Source organism: Mytilus edulis, chromosome 2 (genome assembly GCF_963676685.1).
Source record: "Mytilus edulis chromosome 2, xbMytEdul2.2, whole genome shotgun sequence".
Classification (NCBI taxonomy): Eukaryota; Metazoa; Mollusca; class Bivalvia; order Mytilida; family Mytilidae; genus Mytilus; species Mytilus edulis.
Window position 1 is genome coordinate 107,871,515 of NC_092345.1, and position 15,978 is coordinate 107,887,492.

Consider the following 15,978-nt stretch of genomic DNA (forward strand, 5'->3'; position numbering starts at 1 on the left):
GGGCATACATTCAGGCACGGGGACATATTCTACTAAATTAACACAGCATGAGTAACAAACCCTGCCGTAAATATAAAAATGAGGATATGGTATGATTGCCAATGAGACAACTTTCCAGAAGAGATCAAAATGACATAGCAAGTACAGTATAATAAATATATCATTTATGTCTTTTATACTCAGTGAATAGTACTTTGTCTTTATGTTCTCAGTGAATAGTACTTTGTCTTTATGTTCTCAGAAAAGATTACTTTGGTGACATATTCTAAGCTTGTAGTGCTTTGGCAACATATGCCCAGCAAGGAATACTTTGGCTACATATACTCAGCAAAGAGTACTTTGGCTACATATTCTTAGCTTATAATGATGTGGCTACATATACCAAGCAAGGAATACTTTTGCTACATATACTCAGCAAAGAGTTATAACTGTACTTGGCCACATATACTCAGCAAAGAGTACTTTGGTTACATGAACTATGCAAAGAGTACCGTGACTACTGGCTGGTACCTTTCTTAAAACCTTCAATTCACTTCTTCTGCAATGCGTTCACATCTTTCATATGCCATGACCGATCTTTGGAACATTTCGGTTAAACATTCTTATTTGCTTAACTGTTTTCAGTGCACCCTCTCAATACCATTGTTTCAAACGAAATTTGAAGGTATTTCTGTTTTAACATGACTCATTTATCAGTTTCGTCATTAACATTAAGTAACCTCCATGTATGGCCGTTTTTTTCTACCTTCATAAGTTGTTTCTTCTAAGTCCTTTACAGTATGGTTAACACGTCTTAATTGGATTTTTACTGGCATAGCTTTGAAACTGTTGAATATCCTGTAAAAGATCCCCTGTGCTGTGTTTTTTTATGAGCATTTTACACTTTTCTACTTAATCCTTTCAATTTGAAAAGTGTATAAATGTATCTAAAATGACGAAACGACAATGGAAAAGGTTGAGGTTTCAATTTATCGAATTGCCAACCCTACTACATCTTTCTCTGCATTGTAATGGATACATTAATTCTTTAACCAATATTTTTATAATTGTAAAAAATAATTAACTTTATAAACGTATACCAGATTGTGACCATTACTTATATATGTGGTATTTTTGTTACAGACTTGTGCTCCAATGTGGAAAAATATGATCCCTCTGAAGAGTTCAAAACTTGTTCATGCAATTGGAAGATGTTTTAACGTTGACAGAAGTCTTAAATCATATACGACTAAACAGTTTAAAAACAAGGTGTTTAAATCTCAGTATACACCAGAAAACAGTAACGATCTTACTTTTGAATTAGCACAGATTGGATTTTCAATATCTAACAAAAAGGTAAATATTTGACATTATTTAAATACTACTCAACTTTACGTTTTAAATCAAGTTTTATAAGGCTGCAACATGTCAGATGTAAAACAATTAAAACGATAAACACCACGATCTATAACATACAAAACAATAAACGATAAAAAATATGATCTACACGAACAACAACTGAACAAAGCACATACAGAATTTTGACGAATCAAAGATGTTTGTATTCCCCAACAAATAGATATACAGGAACATGTAACAACTGAGGTACATGATCCTGACTTGGAAAAACATAAAGAGAATGTATCGAGTCAAAGATGTGTGTGGCATTCAACCCTCTCCTAACTTGATACAGTTGTGAAACAACACAACGTGTAATAACACAACATGTAACAACACAACGTGTGACAACACAACGTGTGACAACACAACATGTAACAACACAACATGTAACAACACAACGTGTGACAACACAACATGTAACAGCACAACGTGTGACAACACAACGTGTAACAACACAACATGTAACAACACAACGTGTAACAACACAACATGTAACAACACAACGTGTAACAATACAACATGTAACAACACAACGTGTAACAACACAACATGTAACAACACAACATGTAACAGCACAACGTGTGACAACACAACGTGTAACAACACAACGTGTAACAACACAACATGTAACAACACAACGTGTGACAACACAACATGTAACAACACAACATGTAACAACACAACATGTGACAACACAACATGTAACAACACAACATGTAACAACACAACGTGTAACAACACAACATGTGACAACACAACATGTAACAACACAACGTGTGACAACACAACATGTAACAACACAACGTGTAACAACACAACATGTAACAACACAACATATAACAACACAACATGTAACAACACAACGTGTGACAACACAACGTGTAACAACACAACGTGTAACATCACAACGTGTGACAATACAACATGTAACAACACAACATGTAACAACACAACATGTAACATCACAACGTGTGACAACACAACATGTAACAACACAACGTGTAACAACACAACATGTAACAACACAACGTGTAACAACACAACATGTAACATCACAACATGTAACATCACAACGTGTGACAACACAACATGTAACAACACAACATGTAACAACACAACATGTAACATCACAACGTGTGACAACACAATATGTAACAACACAACATGTAACAACACAACGTGTAACAACACAACGTGTGACAACACAACGTGTAACAACACAACGTGTGACAACACAACATGTAACAACACAACGTGTGACAACACAATATGTAACAACACAACATGTAACAACACAACATGTAACAACACAACGTGTGACAACACAATATGTAACAGCACAACGTGTAACAAAACAACATGTAACAACACAACATGTAACAACACAATGTGTGACAACACATTGTGTGACAACACAACGTATAGCAACACAACGTGTGACAACACAACATGTGACAACACAACATGTAACAACACAACGTGTGACAACACAACATGTAGCAACACAACATGTAACATCACAACGTGTAACAACACAACGTGTGACAACACAACATGTAACAACACAACGTGTGACAACACAACATGTAGCAACACAACATGTAACATCACAACGTGTGACAACACAACATGTAACAACACAACATGTAACAACACAACGTGTAACAACACAACATGTAACAACACAACGTGTAACAACACAACATGTAACAACACAACGTGTAACAACACAACGTGTAACAAAACAACATGTAACAACACAACATGTAACAACACAACGTGTAACAACACAACGTGTGACAACACAACATGTAACAACACAACGTGTGACAACACAACATGTAACAACACAACATGTAACAACACAACGTGTGACAACACAACATGTAACAACACAACGCGTGACAAAACAACGTATAACAACACAACATGTAACAACACAACATGTAGCAACAAACATAAGAACAAAATAGAAAAGGCAGTTGATTTTTTAGTTACATACTGAATATCAAACGTAAGACCATTATTTATAATGATGAAATGATTAAAAGTTGATTTAATAATACTAGTATCTAACTTCATTTTTAATTTGTATAGACAGGGTCTTCTGTAAAGAAGAATTATCATTAAATCTGTAAAGTAACAAATAATTAATTATAATGAAGGTTACAGCAACACACGTTCATAACATATACAATTTAGATGTCACCATACAAATTCCTTAACAATGAAGCTCAAACCTAACAAAAACCACATGCTTTGCTAAAAACTATATCATCAACAACTGAAATTTTGACACAAACACGCAACAAAAGGAAACAAAATAAACATGATAAAGAAGAATATTAAAACATTGACATTCATTTACGAGGTTTTTGAATCGGTCACAAAAATATATTTTAACTGTTTAAGAGTAGCTTGTCATTTATCTGTTATTTCGATTATTTAAAAGCCATGATTAATGTGTTTTGAAATTTTTAACAAAACGTTAGAAATGTCTATATTGAAATAAGAACTTCAATAAGAACCGTTCCTTGTATTTGTGCATTTGTGATAAATTTGATGTTCTATCTCCATGACAAAATGTTATTGTCCACTCAGATAAAGTTCAGATTAAAACCGTGTCTTTGGGTAAATAATATTGCACCGACTGTTTGATACAGGAAGGTATTAACAGTTCACCTGTAAACTGAACATTAACATTCACGACACGGACCAATGAAAACACGAACCTTCACGACACGTACCAATGAGAACATTATATTGACAGTTCACCTGTAACCTGAACATTAACCTTCATGACACGGACCAATGAGAACATTAACCTTCACGACACGGACCAATGAGAACATTAACCTTCACGACACGGACCAATGAGAACATTAACCTTCACGACACGGACCAATGAGAACATTCTGAAAACTCAGGTCTATTCTATATTCCTTTCAAATTTTAACAAAAAAATAGAATCTGCCTACTCTTCCAAAGTACCTGAGATCACGCCCAGTCATTAAAATGGATTCATATTGCGCAGTCTCTAGTTTTTCTATGATGTAGGTTGTATACTTTTTGTTGTGCTTTTGTCGTGTGTCGTTATTACAATGACGTTTTCAGGTTGTCAGGGACTAATCGGTTGAATATTGCTGTGGTATTGTCCGCCTCTAATTATTACATATTTGTATTGACCAGTTTACATACAATGCTTTAATTATCACATATTAACTGATGGAGAGCATACTGACCAGTCTCTTATTATTTTACATTTTCTGTTGACCAGTATACAGACCATGCTTTAATTATCACATATTAACTGATGGAGAGTATACTGACCAATCTCTTATTATTTTACATTTTCTGTTGACCAGTATGAAGAAGACCCTAAGCTGCACATTCTTCTCGGAGCTCCAGGTTTTTTTGAAAACAAAGGTAAGAATATTGTTTTCTTTTTCACAGATCTTTGAAAACAAAGTGTTAACCAGAAACACACATTATACACAGATAAATCATTTCCGTCAGTCTACCGCAGGTGAACGGTTTCACTAGTCGGTTGGTGGATGTCAGTGTGATGTTAATTAATAATACATTTTCATGGTGGAATAATGGTGCTTTCACAATGGATTTTTAGATTTTCTTAAATTTGACTTGTTCTTAATTTGATAAAGCTAGAATTTGTCAGCAATTCCGTTAATGGGTCATGTATGCATTACCAGTAAAGTCTTATAGTGCTTAAACTTTTTTTTACAAATTTTAGACAACTGCAATGGTTCAATGCTAATTCTTATATCTTATCTACTATCGTCTGTCTTAATAATTATATGGGTTGTTGAAATCACATATTTTCAGTTATACTGTTTATTGTTGTTTTTGTTTTGTTATTATACAATGTTCAATAAGTAAGGTATACAGAGATATATTGTAGGCCATTTTTTTTTTATCTGAGATATTTTTTTAATTTTTTTTTATAATCTTTTTTAACGAAAGATACCAAAGGGACAGTCAAACTCATAAATCTAAAATAAACTGACAACGCCATGGCTAAAAATGAAAAAGTCAAACAGATGACACAACATGGAAAACTAAAGAATAAACAACACGAACCCCACCAAAACCTAGAGGTGATCTCAGGTGCTCCGGAAGGGTGAGCAGATCCTGCTCCACATGTGGCACCGGTCGTGTTGCTTATGTGATAACAAATCCGGTAAATAGTCTAACTCGGTAGACCACATTCATGAAAGGGGGAAGGGGATTGTAATTACGACGTAAGGAACATATCCGATATCATTTGTGAAATGGTTATTCCATAACGGTCTCGTGATGGCGTCCGTAAAATTAACGAAGGGATGATTTCAACTTCACCATTTGGAACTCTTGGTTTAATAGCTTCCTTGTGAGCAGCGACCCTCTATCAAGAAAATCATGATAGGAAATGCAAGCACGGGACTATCGTATCAATTGGGAGATATATACCCCGTATGCAGGTGCTGCTGGAATGTTGCTATTTAGAAATGGAAAGTTCACAATTGGAAAGCTGAAATCATCTCTTTTGTCGTAAAGTTTTGTTTTCAACCGACCCTCATTGTCAAATTGTCAAGATATGAGGCAGACTTAACTGTATCTGTAGTATCCTTTATCTCTAGTTCGATGGGATAATAAAGTTTGTTTGAACCTATATGTTTTATTGTGACGATTTTGAAAACATTTACATTCACTCAATTAATGACTTCACAATAATTGAATCATTAAGTTGAATAAAGAGGGAGAAGAATAGGGATAGGATAGTCATATAGACGTCGGAACAGCTCTTCGTCTATAGCTAGGTTACTCGTTACGTATATAATGCAAGTCAGCAAATATTAACTGTTTTTGTAAATGTCTTAGATTGCCGATATTCTGAAGTTTCTTGGATGAAACATTTATGATTAAAAGAAAGTTAAACTTTACCCTTCTTTGCCAAAAATCTACATTTCTAGATCTGCAAAAATAAATTTTTGATGATTCTTCGCGTATTGTCTTGCTATTTCTACTACGACAGCCTTCGGGTACTAATAGCTGAAGTTTTGAAGAGGCGAGACACTTATGCAATGTTAGATAAAGATGAGTGGATATTAAACTTGCTGAATAGGACATAAAATCTGTATCTGTATCTGGTAACATTTGGTTTGAAACTACTGCATCGAACAAGTCATCTTTCCATGGCAGACATTTTGCTATCAAAACAGTTTCACCTGATCATGTCAAAACACTTTGACCACTTTTGTTTATTTTATTATAAAAACAAATGATTAAAGTGTAAAATGATGTTGTATTTGAATACAAAAGTGTTGCTGTGCGTCAGTTGTATCATCAGAACTTAATGTGTTTGAATTTTGACAGTGCAACAAATTTCCTCAGTTTGATTTGTTTGCGAATAAGTTAGATTCCAAAATCATTCTTAGATTTGAAAATTCGGACGTATGTTGATATACCTCCAACAAATGGGTAGATTGTTTGATTTATTGAACTCCTACATCAAAATAATGCAAGTTTTGAAGAACTTGTTGGACAGCTGAAAGATACCCATCCGAAAATGTATCAATCGAAATGTTTTCATCAAGACGAACACTTACCAGTTCCGTCAAACTAACAATGTTCCTATATGTTTCGGAAACTTCGTTTTTATATAACAGTTGTTTTCGTTTTAATTCCTTATTCTGCCTCTTATAGTAAGTTAAGTTATTGACTGTCTTCCTTTTTTCTGCTTATACTGTTTTTTTTAATTTGTTTGTGTCAAGTTTTAATTTTAATTTCATCCCCCTGTGAACAAATTACTTTCTTATGATAGCTTTCCCATTTTTGAAATTTTGAAGTTCATGAATGTTAAACGGTATCAAAGGTACATTCGAGTAACGCTCAGATCAAAGTAGTAAGAAAACCAAACAGGTACAAAGTTGAAAAGCATTTCGAATAATTCATACTTTAGCAAACAGTAAATTTATAAAAATGACCGTATAATTGATATTCATGTCAACTCCGATAAAACGTATATTAGTTCCGTCCAGCTTATACATTTGTGAAATTATAAAGTGACGTTTAAAAATAAGGACCTGAAAAAACAAATATGGAATCAACATTCGAAATTTCATCTGAAGTTGCATCTGACTTAAAATTACAATATGAAATTGCACAGAACGAAATATATGAACTGCAAACATAAAATGATATTTTTTTTAAAAGAATACACAAACAACATTTACACAATACATTCCTTAAAATCAAAATAAGGCCAAATTGAATCAAAAAATGAAGTACAAAACTCAAGAGTGTTAAGTAGTCAGGGAAACTGTGATTGTTAATTTCCATTTATAGTTAGGCGCTTAAATATTGTATTTGTCATTTGATCACTGTAGCATTTTTTAGGTCCTTGCATTGCAGTAAAGTTAAGTCAGTGAATGTAATAAAGCAAGTAATTAATCTATCGGTCACATATTAAAAAAAACAGTCAAATTTTTATAATATCATATTTTAGTCTACTATTCTTATTTGTATGAAGCCTTAAATATCCTTAAATTTCAGGGGGCTCCAAACATTGCTTGCATTGGTACACTTTGAGCACAAATCAGACTTGTAACCGGGTTTGTACTTACATGAACAACACGATGGGATTACATTTTGCACGTTGTTTTTTTTCAGGCGGTTTTCTTCAATACAGTGCAACAGAACCAACAGAACAGTTTTTTGACAGTTTCACACATACGGAATTTGAGTCGGAAACTCAAAAACAAGGCATAAAGCAAGGAAGTTTTATGGGTACGTATTTATTTTACCTAATTATTCAACCGAATCTTTGTGTCCGCCTGATTCAGTGATTTATAATAAGCTAAAATCAATCTAGTATTTAGTATGTTCTACCTTCAATATCTTGTTGTTATAACTTGTATCCGATTTCGTTGTTTATTTAAAATGGACATGACAGCAATACAACAGAACGTGAAACATAAAGAACTAATATAGCTGCACAATAACAAAACATCAATTCTTAAAAACTAAAATTGCAGCACAATAAAAAAAAATACATTATTAATAAAGAACTAATTTGGTGTCACAACATCCGTCATGAAGAACTAATATTGCAAGATCATAACAAACAATAATTTATGAATATAAAGACCTGAAATGGAAACACTATAACAAAACACAACTGTTCGGATCTAATATGGTGACTTAATCTGCAGCAGTCGTTATAAAATACTATGTCGACATCATAAAACAGGACATAAACAATCAATTCTTAAATGAAAAAATAATGGCGTTAAATAGCATTATGACAGCAGCATTTCTATTTGTTATGTTTTGTCAGGTTATTCAATCACCTCAGGGAAATTGTCAGATTCAGATACAGATGATTGTCCAAGTGTTATTGTATTAGGCACACCACATTTTAGTTCAGAAGATGGAATTGTGGGAGCGGTAAGTTCTATTATTGTACTAGCATAGCACACCAAATGTCAATTCAACAGATGGCATTGTTGCAGCGAATATTGTACTTGCATAGCACATAAACATCGAATTTCAGTTCAAAGGGAGGAATTGTTAGAGTGGGAATTACGATTATTTTACTAGCATAGCACATAGTATTTTAGTTCAACAAATGGAATTGTTGGAGCGGTTAGTACGATTATTGTTTAGCGCATTTGAATCATTACCAGTACACATGTCCATTTCATATTCATGTGAATATACAACACAAGGCGCAGTATTATATATTTAATAGTACAACGCATATCAACGCAATGTAAGTAACTTATTATCTTCACGTGAATGACCCTTTGCAAGACTTTTCCAAGCGTTCGTATGTGTCATATGTGCATCTATCCAACATATTTTTGTTTTCTGGAAGGTATTTTAAGTCAATCGATTCACCAGGACTGACCACTTTAGTAGAACCTACATATTTAATTTGTTCTGCAAAATCATGAAATAATTGTCACTTGACTCAAAATAAATGGCAAAATCAAATATTCAATCTTATCGATGGAATGGATAATAACTGCCATATTCCTGCAAGGTACAGGCAGGTAGAAAATGGTGGATTAATCCTAGGTTTAAACCTCTCACTTGTATGATAGTCCCATTTAACTCCATTTCACAACAATGTGTCAAAATGGACCTTAATCAATAATTTGATGCCAAATAGAAAACAATAAACTTGAAGATTGTATACCGAAAACAAAAGGTGCACAAATTAGTTCACCATACCCGGATGTCGACAAGTAATTTCTCTTCAATGATGTTAGGAATCGAAATAGTATTTGTAAGGCCATACAATGTACCTCCCTTTAGGATGTATAGTATATATCTATACCTGGATTATTATATAACATCACAAAATAAGCTTAGTAGCCGGGCCACACAATCAGTGTGTATAGTTTGGCAGTTTTATATAATCCATATAAAATATATATGGAAATAGAGTTAAAATGTCATATTAAAAACGAGTTATTCAGAATAATTCTTAACTAATCTCAAATATTGTTTTATTGTTAGGTTCTGGTAGTATGAATAATTCTTAATTTATCTGACATATTATTTAATTGTTAGGTTCTGGTAGTATGAATAAAACTTAATTGATCTGAAATATTGTTTGATTGTTAGGTTCTTGTAGTATGAATAATTCTTAATTTATCTGACATATGGTTTAATTGTTAGGTTCTGGTAGTATGAATAAAACTTAATTGATCTGAAATATTGTTTGATTGTTAGGTTCTTGTAGTATGAATAATTCTTAATTTATCTGACATATGGTTTAATTGTTAGGTTCTGGTAGTATGAATAATTCTTAATTTATCTGACATATTGTTTAATTGTTAGGTTCTGGTAGTATGAATAATTCTTAATTTATCTGACATATTATTTAATTGTTAGGTTCTGGTAGTATGAATAATTCTTAATTTATCTGACATATTATTTAATTGTTAGGTTCTGGTAGTATGAATAATTCCTAATTTATCTGACATATGGTTTAATTGTTAGGTTCTGGTAGTATGAATAATTCTTAATTTATCTGACATATGGTTTAATTGTTAGGTTCTGGTAGTATGAATAATTCTTAATTTATCTGACATATTGTTTAATTGTTAGGTTCTGGCAGTATAAATAATTCCTAATTTATCTGACATATTGTTTGATTGTTAGGTTCTTGTAGTGTGCGCAGAAATAAGAATGACCGGGAAAAGTTTGTATGTGAAGAAACAGTTTAGTGGCAAACAGGTAATATTTAACATAAATATGAAACATACAGTAAAAAGAAACAGGTAAAAGACAAATAGGTGGAGAATCCTGAAATACTGCAGAAAGTCTCAATTGGTTTACTGCTGTTCTGAAATCGAATAATGGCGGTGTTGAAATAATTTGTTACTTAAAGTTTTAAAACTGTCACTTCCGGTTTCATTTGATAGTTTAACTTGACACTTATTCCCAAAATATATGGTTCTATATACTTTTACATTAAAAAAAATTACAAAAAATAGCTACTTACTGGTTTAAATGGGTCACTTCCTGTTCCTCTGTCAAGGTCATATATATTGAAACTTAATGCACAAAGTCCAATAGCTTTATCATGCTTACATATTAAGTAAAAGCAAAGGTAAAAATCTAGAACATCATTTTCACCTACGACCTTGACCTGTATTTTAAGGACATAAACCAAGGACATCAAACCAAAATTCCCTAGATCTTTGTTATGCATGGTTAATGAGTTATATTACTATACACGTTATTCTTTATATAAGAGGGGCTAAAACTCTTATTTAGTGTCTACGCACCCTTTCAACCAAAATATGTCAGGCGGAAACCCGTTTGAAATAGAAGCTCTTTGTTAGAGAAGGCGATAAATGCTTAATGTAATGTTTACTATAGTAACAATTTTTTAAAAAGTTAATAGAAACAAATAAAACGACAATTTTCTTCTCATTTACGAAGTGTTTAATTTTTAAAAACACCATTTGCATAAGTTTTCAATTTATCTATTACATAGAAATGCAGGACAATAAGATATCGATATTTATCAAGTTTGATGAAGAAAATGCATAACCTCCGATTTAATTTTTTTTTATCATGAGAACATATCAGTCTATTAGTTCAGTAATTTTTGTGTCTGCCCTTGCATTATGTGACTGAAGAAAACAAATAAAAAAATGGGTAACTAGTGTATCCAAAAGGGAAAATCGAGTGCATCTATTTTTGTTTTTTGTGTATATTTTTTGAAGTGTATATTTTATCTTTAAAATGTACAAAGTTGTTAATGTCTGTGTCATTTTGGTCTTTTGTGGATAGTTGTCTCATTGGCAATCATACCACATCTTCTTTTTTATAAAGCAAGATAATTTGATATATCATCTCGCTTCAGATTCTATCATTTTTATACATCAAAGCTACAGGTTGACTTTATACCATAAAAACATTACAGTACGAAAAGATGAAATATATATGGGTCAACTTCACTCACTCACTCACGCAGTCAGACTCACTGCAGTCTTCACGCTGAACTGCGAAATCTACAGGCCCGCAGCTCAATTTTGGAAAAGTTTTAGTTAGATTCTATTGGCCTGTAAGTCTGATTTTTACAGGCCCGAGAGTAATTTTACCAGCCTGGGCTGCCTGGGCTGCCACTCAGCGTGAAGACTCAAGTGAAATACCTATCTAATGAATCACCAAAACAAAGTAGGCGTGTTCGAATAGCTATTTTTCTTTACTTAAAGAAATTGACGACAGTCTTTTAAATTGAATGATGAAAATGCATATTTTCGAAACTAGGGTTTATAATTATAACCACTGAAAATGTTTTGTCTGCCCTACTACGAAATATTTAGTTAGATTTTTTTTTAAATGTTTAAGAATTTTTGAAAATTCCACCTGACAACCGATCAGACAATAGTTTTAAGTTGAATCAATGCATACACGATCATTAACTGATTCTCATTAGCTAGTAGATACATTTGTCTTTTAAAATACAACTGACATATAAGGGTTGTAATGGTGGTATGAAAATGAACTGGCGTAATGGGGAGATAATTTTGACGAAGTAGAATCCTGACTGGTATGTGTTACGACATGTCACAACTAACAATTTAATTAAATCTTCTGGTCGACATCTTATAAGATTTCTGAAAAGAAGTGAAAATAAGCCAAAATCAAACTTTAATAAACAGCTTTGCCATGAGCGCATGATACGCCCGACGTCTTTTATGCAATAATCATAAATAGTTTTTGAGACACGGCGGGACATGTGAAACCCCCAACCCTGTTTTTTTTTTACAAAAAACTAAATATCACTAAAATAAAATTTTGAATCAAAACCAAAAAGTATACAGATCTATAGATTAATATAAAACAAAGAAGTGTGTAAAGTTTTAAGCAATAATCATAAATTATTTTTGAGATACGGCGCGACATGTAAAAAAACCCTCCCCTGTTTAACAAAATACTCAATAACTCCAAAATAAAGTTTTGAATCATCACCAAAAAGTATACAGATCTTTAGATTAATATAACAAAGACATGTGTAAAGTTTAAAGCAATAATCATAAATCGTTTTTGAGATATGGTGCGACATGCAAAAAAAAACCCTCCCCCTTTTTTACAAAATACTCAATAACTCAAAAATAAAAGTTTGACACCAAAAAGTATACAGATATTAAGATTAATATAACTAAGAAGTGTTTAACGTTTTAAGCCATAATCAAGAATCGTTTTTGAGATACGATGTGACATGTGAAAAAAACACCCCCCTGTTTTAGTTACAAAGTGCCGTAACTCAAAAAGTTTTAATCTTATTTTCACCAAAAAGTATACAGATCATTTGACCATCATAAGAAACAACTATTTTAAATTTCATGAAATTTGGATAAGTTGTTCCCAAGTTACGGTGCGACATGTTTACGCCAGACAGACAGACGGACATACGGACAGACAGACAGACGGACGGACACCGGACATTTGTAAACCATAATACGTCCCGTCAAAGTTTTGACGGGCGTATAAAAATGATCTTAACCTAGGGTCTTTTTTTCCACCTAAAACCTCAGTTTCAAAGACCCTAGGTCTCTATTTTGGTTTACAAGTTACAATTACACTTTTCTTATTAGAAATACAGTAATGGAAATATATATCTATAAGAACCTAAGGATATTACGAGCAAATTGTTGAAATAATTTTGTTGTAATCTTCAACGGGTGCAAAGGAGATGCGCACACATGGATAACACTGTTTGGGGCGATAACTCTTACAATAAAAAGTGTTCGACTTAACATCGTCAGTTTCAAAGTCGCAATAACTGTTTGATATCATATGCAGAAAATCTAAGCGACATCTTGTGAAACCGTCAGAAAATAATAATAATAATAATAATCAGAAGAAAACCAATAGGTCTTCCACAGAAATGTGGAATGACAAAATAATGACTTTATGTAAAGAGTGTATTAGATTCAAGAGTAGTACATATATACTATGGTGACTAGTATCTATGTATGTAGGTAAACTCTAGCTTAGTATGACATAATTTAGTGTTTTGTATCGGCTCATGGTGCGAAGCCATTAGATACATACGATCATACCATCTTGAAATTATAACGTAACAAGTATAAGTTTTTATACGCCCGTCTAAATTTTGACGGGACGTATTATGGTTTATAAATGTCCGGTGTCTGTCCGTCTGTCCGTCTGTCCGTCCTTCCTTCCGTCCGTCTATCTGTCCGCCGTAGACATGTCGCACCGTAACTTGAGAACGACTTATCCAAATTTCATGAAACTTAATATAGTAGTTTCTTATGATGGTCAAATGATCTGTATACTTTTTGGTGAAAATAAAATTAAAATTTTTTGAGTTACGGCACTTTTTAACTTAAACAGGGGTATGGTTTTTTTCACATGTCCCGCCGTATCTCAAAAACAATATATGGTTATTGCTTAAAACTTTCTCAGAAACTATTTAGGATTATTGCATTAAACTTCCACACCAGACGTCGGATGTATCATGCGCTCATGGCGCAGCTGTTTGTTACTGGTTGCTATATGATGTCAGAAATATTATATTGGATAGAATCAGATAAAGATTTAGGAACATATCTTGTTAATATAATTAATACGGGAAAATACGTATCCGATCGTATACTCATCAATGAATTATTTTGTGTTTATTTGTTTAACTTGCTTTATAAAGTCCCGTGAAAGGCTCAGATAGTTTAGATTCATCGATAGTTTTGAATTGATAATGATATAATGATAATAAGTATGAGTAGACATTATCCGATTTGTTTGTTCCTCCTGAAAAACACCACTGCCGTAATTTTGATACTGTGAAGCACTTAAAGGAAATGTTAAACTTGTATTCCTTTATTTTATAGTCCGGAAGTGGATTTGGCAGTTCTGTTGCCTTTGATGACATAAACGGTGATGGATTAGATGATCTGCTAGTGGGAGCACCTCTACAGTATAACAGTGTATTAGATTCAGGAGTAGTACATATATACTATGGTGACAAAGATGTAAGTACCCCTACAATATAAGGACTTGTTAATGTGAGCATCTCTACATTTTATTTGATTCAGGAGAAGTACATGTATACTATGGCGACAAAGATGTGAGTACCCCTACAATAAAAGGACTTGTAAGTGAGAACATCTGTACAGTGTATTCGATTCAAGAATAGTACATAGTATATAGAATTCGCATTACTATAAGACGTGTTACGGTACTTATCTATCCCAAATTCATGTATTTAGTTTAAATGTTTAATGTTATATTTGTAATTCTCATCGGATTTTGCTAAATGTGTTCACGTCTTTTCTATTATATTCATGTGTTATGGTAAAGAAAATAAATCACCGCCTTCATTAATTAGATTTCATTTCGTTCAAAGTAATCTGTACGATGGTTTACGTTTGAAGTTAGATTCAAAACAAGCCGGACATATAATATAGTTAATTGCTACCTTAGTTTGCTATTAATAAGACCTTAGTTTGCTATTAATAAGTATTGAAATGTGCATTGTTATTAAATGTAATATCAGTATTTAGTTCAAATATAATCTTAAATCAATCCTTATTCTATCTTAATCACTCAAATGTGACGTCATTTTTCATTTTTTGATGATCTGTTTTACAAATTCAAATGTGACGTAATTTTTTTGTCATTTTTGTTCAATTTCAAATATGACGTCACTTGGTGTTGAAGTTTAAACTTATTCGGATGTGCTGCATTTCGTCGGGTTATGTAGTGTATTTCGGTTGTATCCTGTAATTAGTTAATACTTCAGTTTTATCATATATCTTTTGTACAGTCATTTTATAAAATTTACTGTTTGCAAAAGTATAAATTATTTTAAATAATAGGGATGTTCTGGTACGTAACAGAAAACCTTGGTCGTTTTTTGCACAACTTTTTTGAACATTTGGTCCTCGATGCTGTTCAACTTTGTACTTGTTTCGGCTTTCAAACTTTTGTATCTGGGCGTCACTAGTAAGTCTTGTGTGGACAAAATGCACTTCTAGCGTATTAAAATTTTTAACTTGTTGCCTTTTGTTAGCTATTCTTCGTGTGTTTCTTTGTCAGTTATGTTCTCCT

The 15,978-nt window shown here is 32.6% G+C and overlaps 1 protein-coding gene across 1 annotated transcript in view; it reads left to right on the plus strand.

The window, feature by feature from the left end:
• Positions 1-15,978, plus strand: part of LOC139513899 (integrin alpha-4-like) — a 60,987-nt gene that overhangs the window by 24,128 nt on the left and 20,881 nt on the right. The window contains exons 4-9 of the mRNA XM_071302845.1: positions 1,123-1,335; positions 4,746-4,806; positions 8,050-8,166; positions 8,717-8,826; positions 10,552-10,626; positions 14,760-14,900. Coding sequence (XP_071158946.1) covers positions 1,123-1,335; positions 4,746-4,806; positions 8,050-8,166; positions 8,717-8,826; positions 10,552-10,626; positions 14,760-14,900 — 717 coding nt within the window. The remainder of the gene's footprint in view (positions 1-1,122; positions 1,336-4,745; positions 4,807-8,049; positions 8,167-8,716; positions 8,827-10,551; positions 10,627-14,759; positions 14,901-15,978) is intronic.